Genomic DNA, 20,639 nt, shown 5'->3' on the forward strand with positions numbered 1-20,639 from the left:
AAGGAGCATAGATATCTGAGAACATCCATTGTTAAAACTCCATTTACAGAGGAAATACCGCCTCAAGCGTGGAAAGACCCTAAAACAAAAGAGGCCCCATAACTAATAAACTCCAGCTTATATTGTGGACAAGACGAAAAACAATATTAATTCTGAGACTTCCATTGTTTTGGTTTTCTTCTCAGCCACTGAGGCTTAAAACTGGGATGATGAGAACAGTCAGATCAGTGTGTCCCATGTTCTTCTTCAAGTAATGTCCCTATCGTTGCTCCACTATTGGTTTAGCAGTGTCTATTTGGCCTGCGCATGCATTGTCTCCCCCACCCCCGCTCGTGCTCTGCCACAAGGCCAATGAACCCTAAGCAGGCAACCCTCCTCAGTTCCTTCTCAACCGCCTCTGGCTAGAGACAGAGCTTTAGCTCTCCATTAGCAGATTGTTAACTTCTTCAGAATTGTTAATTTTAGCTACCTTTTTGGAACTTAGCTTTCTTTTCTTTACTCCTTTAACCTTTATTACCAAAGCCAAAAAAAACCCACTTTATTTTTTACTTCATTTTTCTTCGCACTCCCCCCTCATCTGGAGACACACCCTGCACCCCGACATTCAAAAGTATGGTTTGTGCCAGCAGCTGAAACCCAGATCTGGAAAGGATAGAGAACTGAGACTCAAGCTTTTCCTAATGGAGATGGCCCTTCAACCACCCTCTGAGCCACGCCAACACCCCAGAGAGCAGGAAGCCCCACAGCAACCCTCTATTTCTAAGGGAGGTGAGCTCAAGAAAAGGCCCATGAGCCACTCTTGCAAGACCTTTAAGAAAAGAGTCATCAGTCCCCACAGTGAGCCCCAACCAAGCTAAAAATGATCTCTGGCTTGCTCTGTGTCATCAGTACTAGTAGCACCGAAGCTGTCTAAGTCAGGTACTCAGGGCTTGCACGGCACTGCCCCAACAGAGCATGTTGGGCTGTCTAGGGACCCAGTGGGCACAGGCAAGGAATCATTGGCACCGACTGGGCATGAGAAGTCCAGAGAATCCACCCTGATGCTTGCCAGGCACCGGTGGATTTAACTATTAGGTACATATTGACTCCTTCGATGCAGACATCTTGGCACCAACAACCACCACCGGTACCAATGCCTTTGGCACCGCCAGACTTCCAGTACACAACAGACCTTTTGGTGTCTGACACACTGGATTTGCCTCTACTTAATACTGGGGCCCTGGTACTGAGTCCATCTGGAGCTCCAAGCTCACCGTTAACATCATGCCATGTACCCACTTTTTCATTCACTGAGTCAGATAGTGATCAAGAAGATGTGGTCTCCCGCCACTCTTCTGACCCACCCTACGGGTGGCTAATTCCAGACCTCAATCCTACAGTCGCTCTGAGCCCCAGCCTCCTTAGCATGGGCAGCTACGGTACCAACCACAGGCTCCCTTCCCACTGTCTCAATGGCCCTACTGGGACCATTAGCAGGCATGCAGACGTTGTGCCTCCCGTGGCTGTAGCATGACCTATCAAGAGCCAAGGACACGTCTTCCTTTGGCTGCTATATTGAGGGCATCTGAGCAGCCTGAACAATTAAATCGAGGAGGAAGCTGCCCCCCAGACTAATTTCTCATCATCATCACCAGAAAAGACAGTCATGCCCCCTCCCATCGTTGGCAGATGACTTTAAGCTATTTCAGGAGCTGGCCCAGCAGGTGGCAGATACCACCATAGGAAGTGACCGAGTCACTCCACAAACTAATGGACATTCTGCATTCTTCTGTCTCATCCAGAGTAGCCCTCCTTATTAATGAGGCGCTCTTTGACCCTGCCAAACTCATATGGCAGACCCCTGCGTCGGTCCTGCCAACATGCAAACAAGCCAACAAAAGCTATTATGTGCCAGCAAGACATAGAATTTCTCATCTCCCACCTGTCTCACAATTCAGTTATCGTGGACACTGTGAACTCGGGGACCCTTCTCATAAGAGCCTGCAATAACAAGAAATAGACCATCTCCTCAGCGTGCAAGCCATAGAAACAGTGCCCATACATCTAAGAAGCAAAGGCTTTTACTCTCACTACTACCTGATACCCAAGAAAAAGGGAGGTTGGAGACCTATACTAGACCTCAGAGCGCTCAACAAATTGGTTAAGCCTCAGAAGTTCAGGGTGGTCACATTGGTGAAGATTATCCCATCGTTAGAAAAGGGAGACTAGTTCTTGGCCCTCAATCTTCAAGATGCTTACTTCCACATTTCGATCATACTGAGTCACAGATGATAACTCAGATTCACACTAGGCCAAGACCACCACCAGTACAGAATTCTCCTTTTTGGCCACTCATCAGCCCTCTGAGTATTCTCCGAGGTCCTCTCAGTAGTGGCAGCCCACTTGTGCTCCCAGGGCATTATGATTTATCCTTAATTGGATGATTGCCTCCTCAGGATTGAGCCACATACACCAACTCCATAAATCACTAAGGGTTTCTGTACCCAATGAGTGCTGAAACTGGTGGGCAGAGAAGCTAGTAGGACTGTAGCTTCAGGCAAGGGACCACCCACAGTACCCCAAATTGGAGGATCACCCAGCTCCACCAATTGGTCCAACCACACTATTTAATCCAGAGACACAGGAAAGTTTGAGCAACAAGGTGGTTTCCTGTTGTGGCTGCACTGGATCCTGCTTCTGCCTGCCTCCTGCACCCAGCTCTATTTCCTGATTCTTGCTCCACTCCTGGCTCCTGCCTCACCTTGCCCCTCGCTCCTGCTCCCTCTGTGCTCCTGCTCCATGCTTGATCCTTGCCTCTCCTCCAGTTCCTGACCTTACACTTTGCCTTCAATCATCAGTTACCAGTCCTGACTCTGACCCCAACCTCCTGACTCTGACCCTGACCCTTGACCTTTGGCTCTAGCATTTGGTATCTGAGCTCGGCTCTGACCCTCAGCTTTGATTCCTGGCTCTAACTCTGGCTTGACCCCCTGGCTCTGGTAATTGGCAGCTGACTCTGGTGCTGACCCTTCACTTCGTTCCCCAACCTGGACGGCTTCTCTGCTCACTAAACCTGACTCCTGCTCTGACTACTAGGCCAAACCACCTACATACTGGTCCTTAACAGCAGCTTCCTTAGCTAAAGCCTGCCCAGCTATCTGTGATTTCATCAAGGCTATGTCTACTCTGCAAAAAATAAATAAAGGTATGATCTTTAATTAGGATAAACTAATCTGTATTGTCTAACTTGAGTTAAAATAGCACTGAAGACACAGCAATTTGGTTCTTAAATCAGGTTAGCAGCTCATGTTAAAACTTATAGGGCAACTTGGGGATGAACCTGAGCTGCTAACCTGATTTAAAAGCTAAGTTGTGGTGTCTCTAGTGCTGTTTTAACCCAAGTTGGCTAATGTGGGTGAGCTAACATGAGTTAAAAATGAACACACCTTTTTCTGCAGTGTTGATGTTCCCTATAAAGGTACGCAGTGCTTGGGCTGCGGGGCTGTTTCATTGAGGCATAGACATTTGGGCTGAGGCTGAAGCCCAAGCACTGAGACCCTCCACTTCACAGGGTTCTAGAGCCCAGGAACCAGCCCAAGCCTGAACATCTACACGGCAATTAAACAGACCTTAGCCTGAGCCCTGCAAGCACAAGTCAGCTGGCATGGGCCAGCCCTGGGTTTTAATTGCAGTGTAGACATACCCTAAGACAAGTACCACTGTGGTCTCTAAGGGAGGTCCACACTGCAGCTGGGAGTGAGCCTCCCAGTCCAGGTAGACAGACTTGAGCTAACACACTGAAAATAGTAATGTGGACATTGCATTGTTTGGGAGACTCAGGTTAGTCTCCCAAACTCAGACTAGGGATCGGGTGGGCTTGAGAGCGCAAGCTGCTGCCCAAGCCAAAACATCCACACTGCTGTTTTTAGCGCACTAGCTTGAGCCCTGCGAGCCCAATCTGTCTTCTCAGGCTGGGAGGCTTGCTCCCAGCTGCACTGTAGACATACCCTAAGGGCCATACCGCAGTTAGAGCACATGGCGTTTTGCTACCTCTGAGTCATTTTCTGTCTGATTAAGAGGATTGGGATAATACAGACCCATACAGGAGTTCATGTGTTAACCCTGTTGGCAATGTACTCATCACAGCACCTTGTGAGCTGTCTGGGGGAAATAAATAGATCTAGTGGTGCTGTTTCAGCCACTCCTGTCAGTTTCTTTTATGCAGCAAAGCAGCCCTTCATGATCAAGAGTGATGAATGCTGCTAAGATTCAAGGAGTCTGAAAATGGAATTGTGGTACCTGTGCAAGGCTATCATTAGTCCATCCATCAGGCCCAGGAGGGCTGCCTCTATATCATGTTTTGGCCTGAAGCCTGATTGAAAGGCATCTAGGATGTTGGAGGAAGTTAGGTGCTTGTGTCCATCACTTAAGTCTCTCAGTGACACTGCAAAGGTTCTGGGAGCGAGGGGGTGACTTGGTTCCTTAGGCAGTTGCAATCAATGTATTTGACATTCTGAACATTTCAATACTCTCTTAACATTTCAGACCAGACTGGCAAAGGATTTCAGTGACTCACCTCATGTATAATTTCTTTCTCAGATTATCTTCATGAATGCATCATAACATCTCTGTGACGGGTTCAGTGACAAAGACCCCCTGGGACTGTCATCTGATGTGCTGAAACGACCTCTGAGCCCATTTTCTCTGATGGCTTGGGACTCCGGAACCCTGCCTTGTTGAGCCAGACACTCTAGCCTGCTGCAACACAGACCCAGGGTCTGAACCATGCCCCCAGAGCTGCAGACTTAACTGAAAATAAGCTCATTAAGTACTCCTGTCTCCAGCACCCAAACACCCAGCTCCAAATAGGATCCAAACCCCAAATAAATCTGTTTTACTCTGTATAAAGCTTATACAGGGTAAACTCATAATTTTGTCCACCCTCTATAACACTGTTAGAGAGAGATGCACAGCTGTTTGCTCCCCCAGATATTAATCACTTATTCTGTGTTAATTAATAAACAAAAGTGATTTTATTAAGTATAAAAAGTAGGATTTAAGTGGTTACAAGTAATAACAGACAGAACAAAGTAAGTTACCAAGAAAAATAAAACAAAACATGCAAGTCTAAGCCTAATACGTTTAAGAAACTGAATACAGGTAAATCTCACCCTCAGAGATGTTCCAATAAGATTTTTTCACAGACTAGACTACTTCTTAGTCTGGGCCCAATCCTTCCCCCTGGTACAGTCCTTGTTAGTTCCAGCTCCAGTGGTAACGAGGGGTTTTCTCATGACTGGTGCCCCCTTTGTTCTGTTTCACCCTCTTTTATAGCTTTGGCACAAGGCGGGAATCTTTTATCTCTCTGGGTCCTAACCCCTCCTTCTAAATGGAAAAGCACCAGGTTTAAGATGGATTCGGTATCATGTGACACGGTCACATGTCACTGTAAGACCTCATTCTTCATTACCCATGTCAGGTACACAAGAAGACTTGCAGGTAAATAAACCCATTCACAACCAATTGTCCTAGTCAATGGGAGCCATCAAGATCCTAACCCACCATTAATGGCCCACACTTTGCATAATTACAATAGGACCTCAGAGTAATACTTCATATTTCTAGTTTCAGATACAAGAATGATACATACATACAAATAGGATGAACACACTCGGTAGATTATAAGCTTTGTAATGATACCTTACAAGAGTCCTTTTGCATAAAGCATATTCCAGTTACATAATATTTACACTCATTAGCATATTTCCATAAAACATATGGAGTGCAACGTCACAATTTCTTTCCTCATGCTTCACGGAATCATTTTAAATACATTACCAGCAAACATGAACTCCTTTTGAACAGACCAGTTATGATGAACTAGGGATGATACATCTCTCTGTCTCTGGCCACCCGTTAACTATCATCCTTTTGATCAAATCCTTGTGTTTCTTGTATGAACTCCTGAATGTTCTCAGTAGAGACTGGTAGGTTTTCAGTCAGCATGAGCACTTACACTTCAATATCATAGTCCATCCTGCTGTCAGGTTCAGATAAATGTGCCTTAGATCTGCCATAACAAAAGTCTGACAAAGCACCTGAATTTGGATAAATAGATACCTCAGAATTCTCTATAGCTGTTTTTGGATTTGTAGGTGTGGCAGAGGGGAGGGGCGATTACATTAGTCAAGGGCTTGGTAACAAATGGCTTGTAAAATTTTATTTTCAGTTTCTATTTCAGATTGTTTACCATAAACATATACTTAAAAACCTTTCTTACCCAAGTAGTGCAGCAAGCATCTCTCTTCTTCTTTGGGCAGTTTTGTTTCACTTTTCATCATTGTTCTGGAAGCAAAAGCAATTGGAGTTCCATCCTTTAATAAAGTAGCAACCACTTTTCTTTGTGAGGCATCAATAGTCAGTTTAACTGGTTAGTTTTAAAGAGAGTAATACAAAATAGGAGCTATTGTCAAAACTTCTTGTCTCTTCTCCACTCTTTTCGTGGGCTTCATTTCTCATAGACATTCAAATTCTTAACATAGCAACTCTTAAATAGCCTTAAAATGCATAGTGCTTACCATACAAGTAGTACCATTGGCTTTGTTGGGACTACTCACTTGCATAAGGCTATAAGATCAAGCCATAAACTGTCATTACTATGTATATTTGTGGCAGAAATGTTACATAACCATTTCTGGGAATCTCTATAGAAAATGGTCACCTACTTGTACCTGTTGTTCTTCTGGTGCCGATGTGAATTCCATGCAGGTGTGTGCACACCCTGCACACTGGCACTAGAGTTTTTTGTCTAGCAGTACCCACAGGGGCAGCACTTGTGCCTTGTGACTGTAGCCCCTGTCTTGGCCATTTAAGGACAGCACTGCCCCAACCCCCTCAGTTCCTTAGCACTGAACATCAGAAGTACAGACTCCGATGCAGAGGGGACAGAGGGCGGGTCATGGAAGACAGGTCTGTACCACATCTCGAAGAACAACAGTTACAGATAGGTAACTGTTTTTTCTTCTTTGAGTAGATGCAGCTGTTTATTCCAAGTGGCTGACTCACAAGCCATACTTGCAGGAGGTGGGGCTCAGAGTCTGTTTAAAGAAGCACTGCAGGACTGCCTTCCCAAAGGTTGCATCTGATTTGGACACAGCCATAATGGCATAGTGGTTTAAAAATATGCACAGAGGACCAAGAGACCACCCAGCAAATGTCCAATATAGGAATGTAATTTAGAAATGCTGTTGACGTCACCTGATCTCTGGTGGAATGAGCTTTTACCCCTTAAGGAGCCTGGGGTACTTCATATGCTATCACGATACAGGAAGTTTATCTATTTGGAGATTATCTGTGCAGAGACTGTTTAACCCTTCACTTGGTCCACATGTGAAACAAACAGACGAGGTGAGGAAAAGAGAGGTTTTGTTCTATCCAGATAAATGTTAAACATCACCTGACATCTAATGTGTGAAGACGTTGCTCCTCTGAGGTTGAATGTGGCTTAGGAAATAAACATTGAGAGACACATAGCTTGGTTCAAGAGAAACTAAGAAATCACTTTAGATAAAAACTTAGGGTGTGGCCACAGGGATACTTTGTCTTTGGAAAATTGGTTGTAAGGAGGCTCTGCCATCAAAGCCTGCAACTTGCATGCACTTCTTGCAGACATTATCACAACAAGGAAGGCAGTTTTCTGACACAGAAGGGGGAAAGAAGTCACCAGAAGCTTGACCAGAGGTCCCACAAGAGCTGTTAAACAATATTATGGTCCCATGAAGGAACCAGTTCTTTAACCACTGAGTAGAGATTAGACTCCTTTGAAGAACCTCACTGCCATGGAGTTTGAAAACTCCAACTTCCCATGGATAGGTGGATGAAATGCTGAAATAAATTTCTGCCAATTGGACTCTCAATTAACTAAATGGAAGACCAGAAGAATGAAGGTATAACAGGTACTCCAAGATGTCCTGGATACAAGCCAGCATCAGTTGAATTCCCTGAGCTGATGACCATACCGAGAATTGCTTCCATTTGGCCAAATAGGCTGGTGGAGAGCTTCCTGTTGTTAAGCAAGACCTGCAGGACCACCTCTGAACATTGTCCCTCATTGTCATCTAGCCAGGCAGCAGCCGTGCTGTATGCAAAACCTAACCCTGGTGCAGAGTCATAGAATCATAGAATTTAAGATCAGAAGGGACCATTATGATCATCTAGTCTGACCTCCTGCTAGATGCAGGCCACATAAGCCGATCCACCCACTCCTTTAGCAAGCGACCCCTGCCCCATGCTTCGGAGGAAGGCGAAAAACCTCCAGGGCCACTGCCAATCTTCCCTGGAGGAAAATTCCTTCCCGACCCCAAATATGGCGGTCAGCTGAACCCCGAGCATGCGGGCAAGACTCTCCAGCCATACCCTCTGGAAAAAGGTTATATCATATCATTGACCCATTGTACTATTTACCAGTGTGGCACTTAATTGACCTATTGACTAAGCCCGTATCCTATCATACCATCTCCTCCATAAACTTATCTAGCTTAATCTTAAAGTCATGGAGGTCCTTCGCCCCCACTGTTTCCCTCGGTAGGCTGTTCCAGTATTGCACTCCCCTGATGGTTAGAAACCTTCGTCTAATTTCAAGCCTGAATTTCCTGACTGACAATTTATATCCGTTTGTCCTCGTGTCCACATTAGCACTGAGCTGAAATAATTCCTCTCCTTCCCTGATATTTATCCCTCTGATATATTTAAAGAGTGCAATCATATCTCCTCTTATCCTTCTTTTGGTTAAGGAAAACAAACCGAGCTCCTCAAGTCTCCTTTCATACGACAGGCCTTCCATTCCTCGGATCATTCTAGTGGCCCTTCTTTGTACCCGTTCCAGTTCGAATTCATCCTTCTTAAACATGGGAGACCAAAACTGCACACAATACTCCAAATGAGGTCTCACCAATGCCTTATATAACAGGACTAGCACCTCCTTATCCCTACTAGAAATACCTCGCCTAATGCATCCCAAGACCGCATTAGCTTTTTTAACGGCCACATCACATTGCCTACTCATAGTCATTCTACGATCAACCAGGACTCCTAGGTCCTTCTCCTCCTCCGTTACTTCCAACTGGTGCGTCCCCAGCTTATAACTAAAATTCTTGTTAGTCATCCCTAAATGCATAACCTTACACTTCTCACTATTGAATTTCATCCTGTTACTAATACTCCAGTTTACAAGGTCATCCAAATCTCCCTGGAGGATATCCCGATCCTTTTCCGAATTGGCAATACCTCCCAACTTGGTGTCATCCGCAAACTTTATCAGCCCACTCCTACTCTTGGTTCCCAGGTCAGCAATAAATAGATTAAATAAAATCGGACCCAAAACTGAACCTTGAGGAACTCCACTGGTAACCCCCCTCCAACCTGACAGTTCCCCCTTCAATACTACCCTCTGAAGTCTCCCCTTTAACCAGCTCCTTATCCACCTCTGGATTTTCATTTCAATCCCCATCTTTTCCAATTTAACCAGTAATTCTTCATGCGGTACCGTATCAAACGCCTTACTGAAATCCAGATATATTAGAGTCAGGAGGTCAGGATGAAAAGGAAGGAATATGGGAGCCGAACCAGTGATGTGAGGAGGTCGGAGAAGCAACATTGCCTCAGCCACTCTGAACCAATAAGAATGAGCTTGGCACAATCCAATTTCAGCCTAAGAATGACCTGTGGGATGATTGGAATTGGAGGAAAGGTATACAGGAGTCCAGACTCCCAGTTCCGGTGGAAAGCCTCAGTCAAGGAGACTGAACTAAGGATCCCCTCGGGAGCAGAACAGCTTGCTTTTCTTTTCTGTTCTTCTGACAAACAGGTTGATCATTGGGATGCCCAAAACTGCAAAGATGGACCACAGGACACCGGGTTTCAGAGACCACTCATGAGTCAGGGATAAATTCCTGCTGAGGTGATTTACCAGGTGGTTATGGGTCCCAAGTCAGCATTCGGCCCCAGGGGTAAAGTTTTCCCAGATGCAAAACTGCCAGAGCCTGATTGCCTCCTGATAAGGCTTGTTGTAGCGTGCTTCCGCCTGCATGTCACAGAACACATCATGGTGGTATTGTTGGTGAGTATGAGAACCGCTGAGCACATGATGTGACCCTGAAAGGCCAGACAGGCATTGTAGATGGCACAAAGCTCCAAGGCATTGATATGCAGAGAAACTTCTTGTGCTAACCAAAGGCCTTTTCAGCGACCCCAGATGTGCTCCCCAACCTATTAAGGAGGCATCAGTGACTATAGTCCTGGTCGGTGGAAGCTGAGCAAAAGGAACAACTTTGCACACATTGTCCTAAACCAGCCACCACTGAAAGGAACCCAGAATTAATGCGGGAGGTTAGACCAGTGTATCCAAGAGAAAGCAATTTGAACCATAGACCAACTTCAGTCACATCTGAAGAGGCATATTGAACTACCTGTGTGCATGCGGCCATATGGTCTCACAAACTGAGGCATATTTGGGCTATGGTTGAAGATTGAGACTGCAGCTCCAGACATAGGTGGTGGGTTGCCTGGAATCACTTTGTAGGTAGAAGTGCTCTGGAACTCATAAAGTCTATCAGGGCCCCTGTTTATTTTGAGATACTGTCATTTTAGTGTTACTCTTCAATACCATTTTCAATTAAAGGGCCACTGTCAATGTAGGTCACTAAGGTAAATAAAGTATCAGAGGGGTAGCCGTGTTAGTCTGGTTCTGTAGAAGCAGCAAAGAATCCTGTGGCACCTTATAGACGTTTTGCAGCATGAGCTGTAACAGACGTTTTGCAGCATGAGCTTTCGTGGGTGAATACCCACTTCTTCGGATGCAAGGTAAATAAAAAAATCCATAATTCTTCTTCGAGTGCTGTTCCTGTGGGTGCTCCACTGTAGGTGACGGTGCGTCCCGGCGCCGTTGATCGGAGATTTTCAATAGCAGTGCCTGGTCGGGACGCACACACTCAGTTGGTATCTCCCATCTCGTTGGAATCATCCTGAGCGCGTGCATCCCACACCATCCTCAGTTCCTACTCAACCGCCCTCGGCCGAAGATGGGACTCGGAGCAGTGCTGATCTTCTTCCCTGGTTTTTGAATGAAACAATTACATAGAAATAGTTAGTAATATCCTAGTTGTTTTCCTTCTTTTAGAATAGTTACTTAGTTTAAAAAAAATTTCCTCAGGTTTGTCTCCCACTGAGACTCTCTCCCCTGGCATTACTAGTTCAATAATGCCAGGGGCTTCAGGATTCAAGGAATGTGCTTCCTGTCAGGACTTATGCCAATGTCCAATGGGCACTTGTGCTGTGTGAAGTGCCTTGGCGAGATACATGTCCCTGCCAAGCGTGTCCACTGCACGAGCCTCAAAACCAGGGCTCGTCCTGACAGGAACCTGCCGCTGAAACTGCTTCTCATGCAGAAATCCCTGCAGCCGCCTCTGGAGAGAGGTAATGGCAAACCCACTCCCTCACGCTCCCCAGCCAGATCCGAACGACCGGGAGCATGGCTTCACCCTCTCTGGAGCAGAGGCAAGAAGCTCTGCAGCTGCCTATGAAGCAGGCCAGGAGACCCGCTCCCTCACGCTCCCCTGCCAGGACAGAACCAACTGGGAGCCCGGCTTCACCCTCTCACGTGAAGAGGCAGGACGCCCTAATGTCTCCTCTGAGAGACACTCAAGAGGGTAATTTATCTCCTGCAGAGTCTTTACCCTTGGTGCTGTCAGCGCCGAGAGCAGGCAACTCTGACCGCCCCTGCACTTTACAAGCAACTCTCACAGGGCTCTAAAGCAGGGACCCGACTTCCCGCAGCGGGAAGCTCTCCTTGGCACCGACAATAGACCCAGTGCCAACGAGTTCCACCTCCGGCACCGAGCCTGCCTGCTACCCACAGCAGATTCAGACCCTCTGCAAGGCTCTCACAAACAGCTCTCGGCTCCTGCCAAAGTAAAACTAAAATCACTCCGGGCTGCTGCTCAGACTTGATGCTCTGCAGCGCACCAGCCTACGGAGCAGCAACAATTCCTGCATCAGCAGGATATCTCTGTGGCCTCTAGGCCTGACTCTCCGCTCCGGGACAGGGAGCACTCATTGTTTGAACAGCAGCTCTCCCCACGTGACCTGGATACTTTCACTGATAGTGAGAACGGCACACAGCAGCAGGCAGGGTTCTCCCTGCCTGAGTCTCCCACCACCACCGGAGCCATATATACCCCAAGACATGGGGCATCATAAGAATCAGCCTCAGTTTCCCTACTTTGTCCCCCAGTGGCCAGGACCCATTTTTTTTTCCTACCCAATGCCTGGCCTCAGTGGTACCCGTGGTCGGCTCCTGCCACTGCTTCTCCTTGCGCTCCTTCTACCAGACCGCAAGCTCATCCTATGCCTATATCCCCAGCTCTATCAACATCTAGAGCTCCTGAACCCCCTCCTGAAGACGTGGGCTATGACCCCTTCCCTGTTTTACTGGCTCCTGCCTCGCCATCAGCCGCAGAAGTCGCCCTTATGCCTCCACCTCCACAAAACATGGACGGCTTTATGCAATTCCACGAACTCAGGACATCCCTTTGGAGGAAGTCCAGGAGACACAACATAGGCTCCAACCCTCTGCACCTTCAAATATAGCACTACCCATAGAGAAAGCTCTCCTAGAACCAGCTGGTACTCTCTTGCAGACCCCGCCTCCATTCACCAACATGCAAGAAAGCTCAACATAAATACTACATGCCTGCGAGGGACATTGATTTCTTATTTTCCCACCCACAACCCAATTCTATTGTGGTTGATGCAGCAACACACAGAACAAAGCAGCCACGCTACTGGCCCACTCTGCAGGACAAGGACCTCAAACATCTTGATCTCCTGGACCGCAAGGTTTATACTCTTTTACTTTGCAATTTAGAATTGCAAATTTATTCTACCCTCCTTGCAAGCTATGACCACGACAACTACAGCAAGCTCTTTGATTTGCCTCCCATATACCGAAGGACAGGAGAGCAGACTTCCAGTTAGTCCTCGTCGAAGGTCAATTGGTGTCTAGCATGGCACTATAAGCATCCCTGGACGTGTCTGATCCAGCAGTCTGCACCACTGTAGTGGTGATGTGCTGGTCTTCTTGGCTCTCGGCATCCGATATCCCCAAAGATTTGCAGTCCAAAGTGGAGAGTCTCTCCTTTGACAAAGATAACCTCTTTTCCCACAAACAAACACAAACAAACCAACCCAATATGAAATCTTTCACACTATGAAAGACTCTAGAGCCACTTTTTGCACATTGGGCACTTACCCATCCCTCCCCAGGAGACAAGGGTATCAACCTTACCAAACGCCCAGCGCAGAACAATATCACCAACCCCAGTCTACACCGTATGACACTGGTAAAAACCACAACAGACCTCTTAGATGCAGGCAAACCCAGGCACAACCAACTACTTCCCACCATTGGGTAACAAACAATTTTGAAGTGCTGGTCGGGGGTACATGCAACCACCCCTTGACTCCACTGCCTATTTACCCATTTGGCTACTGCCTCCAGACTTTCCACCATGTCTGGCAACAGATCACGCAGGACCGTTGGGTCCTGGAAATAGCTCAGTCAGGTTACTCCATCCCTTTCCTATTTTCCCTGCCTATCCTTTCTCCTTCTCTGTCCCTCTTAGGGACCCCTCTTACGAACACCTTCTCTGCATGGAGGTGGCTCATCTTCTCCACCTAGATGCAGTCAAACATGTGCTGATGCAACATCGGGGAAAAGGATTCTACTCCCAAAAGAAAGGCGGGGGGTGGAGACCTACATTGGATCTACGCCAACTGAACATGCTTGTACAGGTGCAAAAATTCAAGATGGTCACATTGGGCACAATAATACCCACACTGCACAAGGGGACTGGTTCACAGCTCTCACCCTACAAGATGCCTATTTCCATATATACATTCATCCAACCCAGCAGACATAGTTTTCTGCATAACACTGACTCCACCACCGAACATATTGGCCTCCCTACATTGGTAGACAAGACCAGAGAACCTATGCACGGACGTTCCCTTCCATCCACACTCCCCAGTACTCATGTTAACCATGGTCGCTTCCCAGATAGATTGCGGAGCGCACTTAGGCAACCACAAGGCACGGGGCCATTGGTCCCTATTAGAGACGCGTCCGCACATCAATCTCCTAGAACTCCGAGCTGTCAGGCAGGGAGGAGCACAATCTCACTCCCTATGCACAACGGCCATTAAACTATGGAATTGGTGCATACATCATCACATAAAAGTCACCGTTTCCTACCTGCCCAAGTGTCACAACACTACAGCCAACACACTCAGCAGACAGTTCTCCGAGAAACACGAATGGGAATTACATCCATCAATACCCCAACAGCTGTCCTCCCACTGGGGCACTCCATTGAGAGACCTGTTTGCCACTCCTCAAACTGCAAATGCCATCTATTTTGCTCCAGAACAGGACTCGGAAACACACCTCATTCCTTGGAACAACTCCTTCATGTACGCTTTTCCACTGATTCCACTCATACACAGGGTTCTACGCAACATCACAGAGGACAAGGCCTGGGTCATACTTTTTCCCCAGCTTGGCCCAGGCAGACATGGTATCCTTACCTGCTACGCATGTCCATCCATCCTCCCTGTACTCTCCCTGACAGACCACATCTCTTCTCTCAGAACTACGGTCAGCTTCTTCATCGCAGCTCTGGAAACTCCAACTGATGGTGTTGTTCTTTCAAGGTTTCAATCCCACGAATTAGCCTGCTCAGAACGGGTCCGACATGTCCTCCTGCACAGTAGAAGGGGTTCCACTCCTAAGACTTACCTGCAAAAGTGGAAATGCTTCTCCATCTGGTGCTTCCACAGATGCTTAATACCCCAGACTGCAACCCTCCCTGACATCTTAGACCATCTTTTCAAACTAAAACAGGACAAGTTTTCACTCAGTTTTATCACAGTACGTCTCGTGGCCCTTACCACCTTCTATGACACTCTGGACGGCTATTCACTTTCACATGCCCCACTATGAAACACTTCCTCACGGGCCTGCAAAACCTCTAGCCTGAGATTCATTCACTAGTAGCCTTCTGGAGTCTCAACCTAGTTATCTGCGCTCTTATGAAACCTCTTTTCGAGCCCCTGGCCACTTCATCCCTGCTCCACATGTCCAGGAAAGTGGCTTTCTTGGTTGCCATAATGTCAACAAGAAGGGTTGGTGAAATAAGCGCCCTGATGGCCTACCCTCCCTACACCATTTTCTCTAAACACAAGCTTACCATACAAACCTGGCCCAAATTCCTCTCCAAGGTGGTGTCTACCTTCCACCTTAACCAGTCAATACACTTACGTGTATTCCATCCCAACCATCACATGACTCCACAGGAAGCTGCATCACATACCCTCGATGTCCGACGGGCTCGTGCATTCTATCTTGACAGAACTAAACCATTTTGTGAATCCCCTAGGCTTTTGTTTCTACTACCAAGAGATCAAAGGGTGATGCTATCTCTAAGCAAAGACTCTCCAAGTGGATCTCCACCTGCATCAGATCTTGCTATCAGACCCAGAATATTCAACCACCAGAGGGTGTTAGGACTCATTTTACTAGAGCAATGTCAACATCCATTGCCTTCCTCCACAGTGTACCTGTTACAGATGTATGCAAGGTGGCCATGTGGATATTTGACCACACATTTGCCAAACATTATGCTATCGCATGGGATACTACAGCAGACAGCATAGTCGGCCATATGGTACTTTCTACCTTTGTTCCTCACACAACTCCAAAATCCCACCAACCATAGTGGGTACTGCTTTACATTCACCTACAGTGGAGAACCCACAGGGACAGCACTTGAAGAAGAAGAGAAAGTTACTCACCTTGCAGTAACTGAGGTTCTTCGAGATGTGTGTCCTTGTGGGTGCTCCACTCCCCACCCTCCTCCCCTCTACTTTGGAGTATTAGTATGATTTCTCCACGGTAGAGAAGGAACTGAGGAGGGTGCGGGACGCACGCACTCAGGAAGATTCCGACGAGACGGGAGGTACCAACTGAGTGCGTGCGTCCCGACCAGGCACTGCTACCGAAAATCTCCGATCAACGGCGCCGGGACGCACCATCACCTACAGTGGAGCACCCACAGGGACACACATCTCGAAGAACCTCAGTTACTGCAAGAGTAACTTTCTCTTATATTACTAATACCATAGACTAAATTGAACAAATCTAAAAACCCAATTTATTTTTTTTGTAACAATTACCCATACACAAAGAGCAAAACATGTATCTTTTAGCCTAGATTAATTTTATTTCAGATTAAGAAAAATTGATTATGGTATTTGATATAATTTTTCTGTGAGAATAAGAATGTAGTGAATGAGACTCTAACATTTTGCACGTGTACTGAAACTGAAAATTGCGTTTTCTTCCAGCTCTCCTTCCATTTTATAGGGAGAGCTCTCTACATTTAAGGAAACAAGATAGAGAAAACAATAATCCATCTTTTATAATTTGCTACTTCATTTTGTTCCAGAATCTATTTTTTGTTTTACATCTCTTTTGCTTGCAAATATATTAATTAAGTATAAATTTATTGTCCTCTGGAGTCTGCAGACACCTTGAGCTTTGAGAGATGTGAACTGCCCATTCATCTCAATGGGTTGTTAACAATGAAACATAACAAGGACAGCTTAAGTGGAAACGTTAACTATTTCACTTCTGATGCATTAATTAGCATAAATACCAAGCTAATATACTTCGCTGTTGTTGGATATAGTGGCAGATGTCAGGGCAGGGCTCAGAGAGGTAACTTGTTACTGTTGAGGTGTGGGGAATGAGGAATTCTATACCTGCCACCTCCAAAATTTAAAATCACCTCCTCTCCTCCCTGGAAAGGAGAAGAAGCATCTTTTACCGGATAACAAAGCCTGAATTTACTCTTGTTTGTCAAAAACCTCCAACTACCTTCTGTGCCTTAATGGGCGCCAAAAGACCCAACTGTCTCCTATTCAGCAGTCAAAACATCCAGCTTCCCCTCAACAACTTGTACAGTGTAATAATGGATTTTCAATACAAAATTCTACAGCACATTCCAATTGAAGATTTTGGCACAGTGTAAAATAAATTGAATTTAATCTCAAAATAAATAAAATAAACCACAAGGTAAACTCACCTGATTGGACTGAAGGAGAATGACAGCGGCACAGTGCCACATAACTCTGAGGTAAAATTGGCATAAAATACCTCTACAGGAAGAAAACCCATCATTTCTTTCCCACCTTCTCAGTCCAATGTCAGTTTTAAAACTTTATAATTAGTCTAGTGTTGCAGTTACAATCTTTTGTGTTGTTCTGCTAGTCAACAGATAGACTTGAATTCAGAGTGACAAGGTTCAGGCTACTTCTGGGTTGATTGTATATTGCCTTTGTCATTTCTTTTATGGACTGAATTGTGGATTCAAGTAGTAGTCTGATTCTCTGGAAGAAAGGAAAATGACTGTTCTGTGAATAGTAAGGTCTAATTTATCAGATCAAATGGCAGAGTAACAGCAGTGAGATCTATACTGTACATGAGACAGACACCCACACATTGTCTGTTCGTGCAATGCCAATATTATTATTTGAAACTAGCCACTGTTATCAATGCCGGAGGGAATGCTGAAGTACCTCAATCTGCCAGGAGTGCAGTTTGTAGATCCATTAGCAGGATTTCAGGCACCCAGGTTCAATCAGCTTCTTCTGCAGAACATATATGCTAAGATAGCAGTGACAGATAAAGTTAAGGCTTCTCCCTGACAGATCACACTGAAATGACACATACTGGCATTGATATGAATCACAGGAACTGATGATGACATGCTGCATAACTAACCTGTCATATGCTGTGCTGTGAGCTAATGTGTCAACAGTCCACAAACCATGTTACAGCATTGGAAGCAAATTAAAATATTAGAGGGCTACATGATCTGACATTTACCACCTGTCCATTTTTATAGGAAGAATTGTCACTTTATTTTATAACCACAGTTTAGTTTTCTATTTATAAAAACAAGTGCATGATAATGTTTGCCACAGATTATGGGATTTATTCCACTTCTGAGGAAAAACCTTCAGAGTTGTGCAATTCCACTTGTATTTATTTTTAATCTTGACCAGAATCATCTTGCATACCTATCCAATGTTATTTTCAAAGGCTCCATTTTTTAAATCAAATATATTATTTTATGGGTAAAATAAGTGTACACAACTTTTGAATTCACATATCTGGTTTTCAGTATTTTGCATTTGTATAACATACATCAATTTTTGCAAAGGAAAGCTACATGATTTGAACTACCCACATGATTCATTTGAAGCATTGCTTCATGAGTAATTCAAAACACAGCTACTAGGATCTTACTCCTTGTCTGTTGCTCTGATTGTCAACCCCTCTTTGAATCTCGACACTGGCACCCCATTTCATACTGCCTCTAAATCAAGCTTCTTGTCCTCACCTTTCCTTCCACTCTTCTATTTATCATTTTAGGACTATAGGCACCATACTGTCATTCAGTCAATATTGGGGCCCATTGTGTCATTGTGCATACACCGAGTATGAGAGATGGTTCCTGTCCCAAGGAGCTTCCCACTTAAATAGATGAGAAAGACAACAAATGTTAGAGAAGCAAAATGTTAGAAGTACTTTTGAAAAATGTTGTCTGATCATGGTGTTCCCTTCCCTCTCCTCTCCGCCAGCCTTAAACACCCAGCTGCTTCTCCCACAATGATCTGCACTCTCTTCCATGATGCCACCTACATGCGGAATGCCCTCCCTGAACCTGAGCTGAATAGGACCGTCTCCACCTCTAAATTCCTCCTTAAGAGCCACTTCTGCTGCAACAAGAAATTGGCCAGCTAATGATGGATAGATTGTACAGCAGCTGGCAATAGCTCATTCGATTAATTAATTATTTAATAAAAGAGAAAAAGCCTTTCAGCAGAATTGGAATAATCAAGCTATGCGCATTGGCTTATTTATAGCCTACATAACCATGTGACTGTTCGTCTCCCCTCCCCCCATTCCTTCCTATTGTTTGTTGCACTCACTTTGTGCCTTCTTTTACATTAGATTTTGCAGTTGGAATCGTATTGTCTGATGTATTTGTACAGTTCCTAGCACAATGGGGCCTTATCCGGGCCAGGGCCTCTAGACACTACAGCAGAATAAGTACTAGTTCTAATAATAGCTTTGGTGGCATGAAGAACTAAAGTATGGGAAATGGCTTCAATGGGGGAAAAAAAGCAGACAGCTTTATATCAGAATCAAGTAGTTTTTATAATATATGGTTACCATTTTTGGAATTTGAACAAAATAAATATACAGATAATAAGAAATTGACCAAACACAAATCAGTCTTTTAAAGGTAACAATACAGGTTGTGAATAAGATTTATTGTTTGTATTGAAAGTTTGTATATGTTAATGTTAACAATTAACACAAAGTTTAAAAAGTAAAGTAAAATGTTTCATGGATTCATTTGCACTGTTTCTGAGTGTTACTTGTTTTCAGATTATCTCTTCATTTTATACAGATATTTTAATTTGTATTACAACTATTTCTTGGCATGTGTAGACTTTCCCCAGTTTATGTTAGTGGTTTTTTTAAGTAAATGATTCATAAGAGAGCTTTTAAACAAACATCAAGGTTTTTTTAATAAAACTAAAACAAAAAGGGAGGTTTAATTCTGATTGTGGTTTCTATTTTTGGGACCTTGACTTTATAAAAAGTTCCAGTGGTTTAACTAAGGTGTGTTTGCTAAATCTATTTCATTAAAATGGTTCAAACCTCTGTGAGATGGACTTAAACCCGACTTATATTAATTTACCTTAATTCAGCTACTGTCCAAATTCAGTTGTTACATTTTGTCAAGCAGAGATGTTTCAGCGCCATATGCACCTGTTCCTTTAGTGGGCAGTGCTGACAATAAAAGCATGAAAAACCTAGAATATCAAGCTCATATTGTGATTTATGTCAAGTTTCCACTGATGATGGAATCATTTTCAGAAACATGCTGTAATATTTGGTCTTTGTTAATATTTATAATATTGACCTTAATTATAGGAAACGTGAAGAAGAAAATAAGAGGAAGGAAGCAGAGCTGTTGAAGGGAATGCAGAACCTCGTACTCAATAGGGTGCAAGTACAGCCACATCCTGCAAATAGAGAGACAAGTAACAGAACTCCTAGCACTCCACTGCTGTCTAGTAAACAAATTGATGTGCATAGTAACAGGCTTTTCTGCAGTAGCATTTCTCAAAACCAGGCAGGGAAAAACAATAGAGGATCACCTGCAGCCTCTCAAAACAAAACGACACCAAAGGAAAAATGTCTGTCTGCAGAACTACCGGGTGAAGATCACAAAAACAAAAAAGGTTTGTAATCAATGAATTGGCTAGACTGACTATGCAGTGGCTGTCCAGTGATATTCTATAGATGGGTTCTGTCTGACCATTTCCGTCATGGGAGCAAGCATATTGTGCTCCCTTTTTGTTCTTTTATCATTTAAGACAGACATACAGGATACTAATATATTCATTTGGATATGAATCATATTTTAGGATGCAAGTTCTGTCAGTTTACATGGTCACAATTACAA

At 44.8% G+C, this 20,639-nt stretch overlaps 1 protein-coding gene across 7 annotated transcripts in view; it reads left to right on the plus strand.

Moving 5' to 3' along the window:
- Nucleotides 1-20,639, plus strand: part of INVS (inversin) — a 241,438-nt gene that overhangs the window by 185,789 nt on the left and 35,010 nt on the right. For all 7 annotated transcript variants that reach the window (XM_039525062.1, XM_039525067.1, XM_039525060.1 and 4 more), the window contains one exon: nt 20,105-20,415. In XM_039525062.1, coding sequence (XP_039380996.1) covers nt 20,105-20,415 — 311 coding nt within the window. The remainder of the gene's footprint in view (nt 1-20,104; nt 20,416-20,639) is intronic.

This window comes from Mauremys reevesii, linkage group 2, assembly GCF_016161935.1.
Source record: "Mauremys reevesii isolate NIE-2019 linkage group 2, ASM1616193v1, whole genome shotgun sequence".
NCBI lineage: Eukaryota > Metazoa > Chordata > Testudines > Geoemydidae > Mauremys > Mauremys reevesii.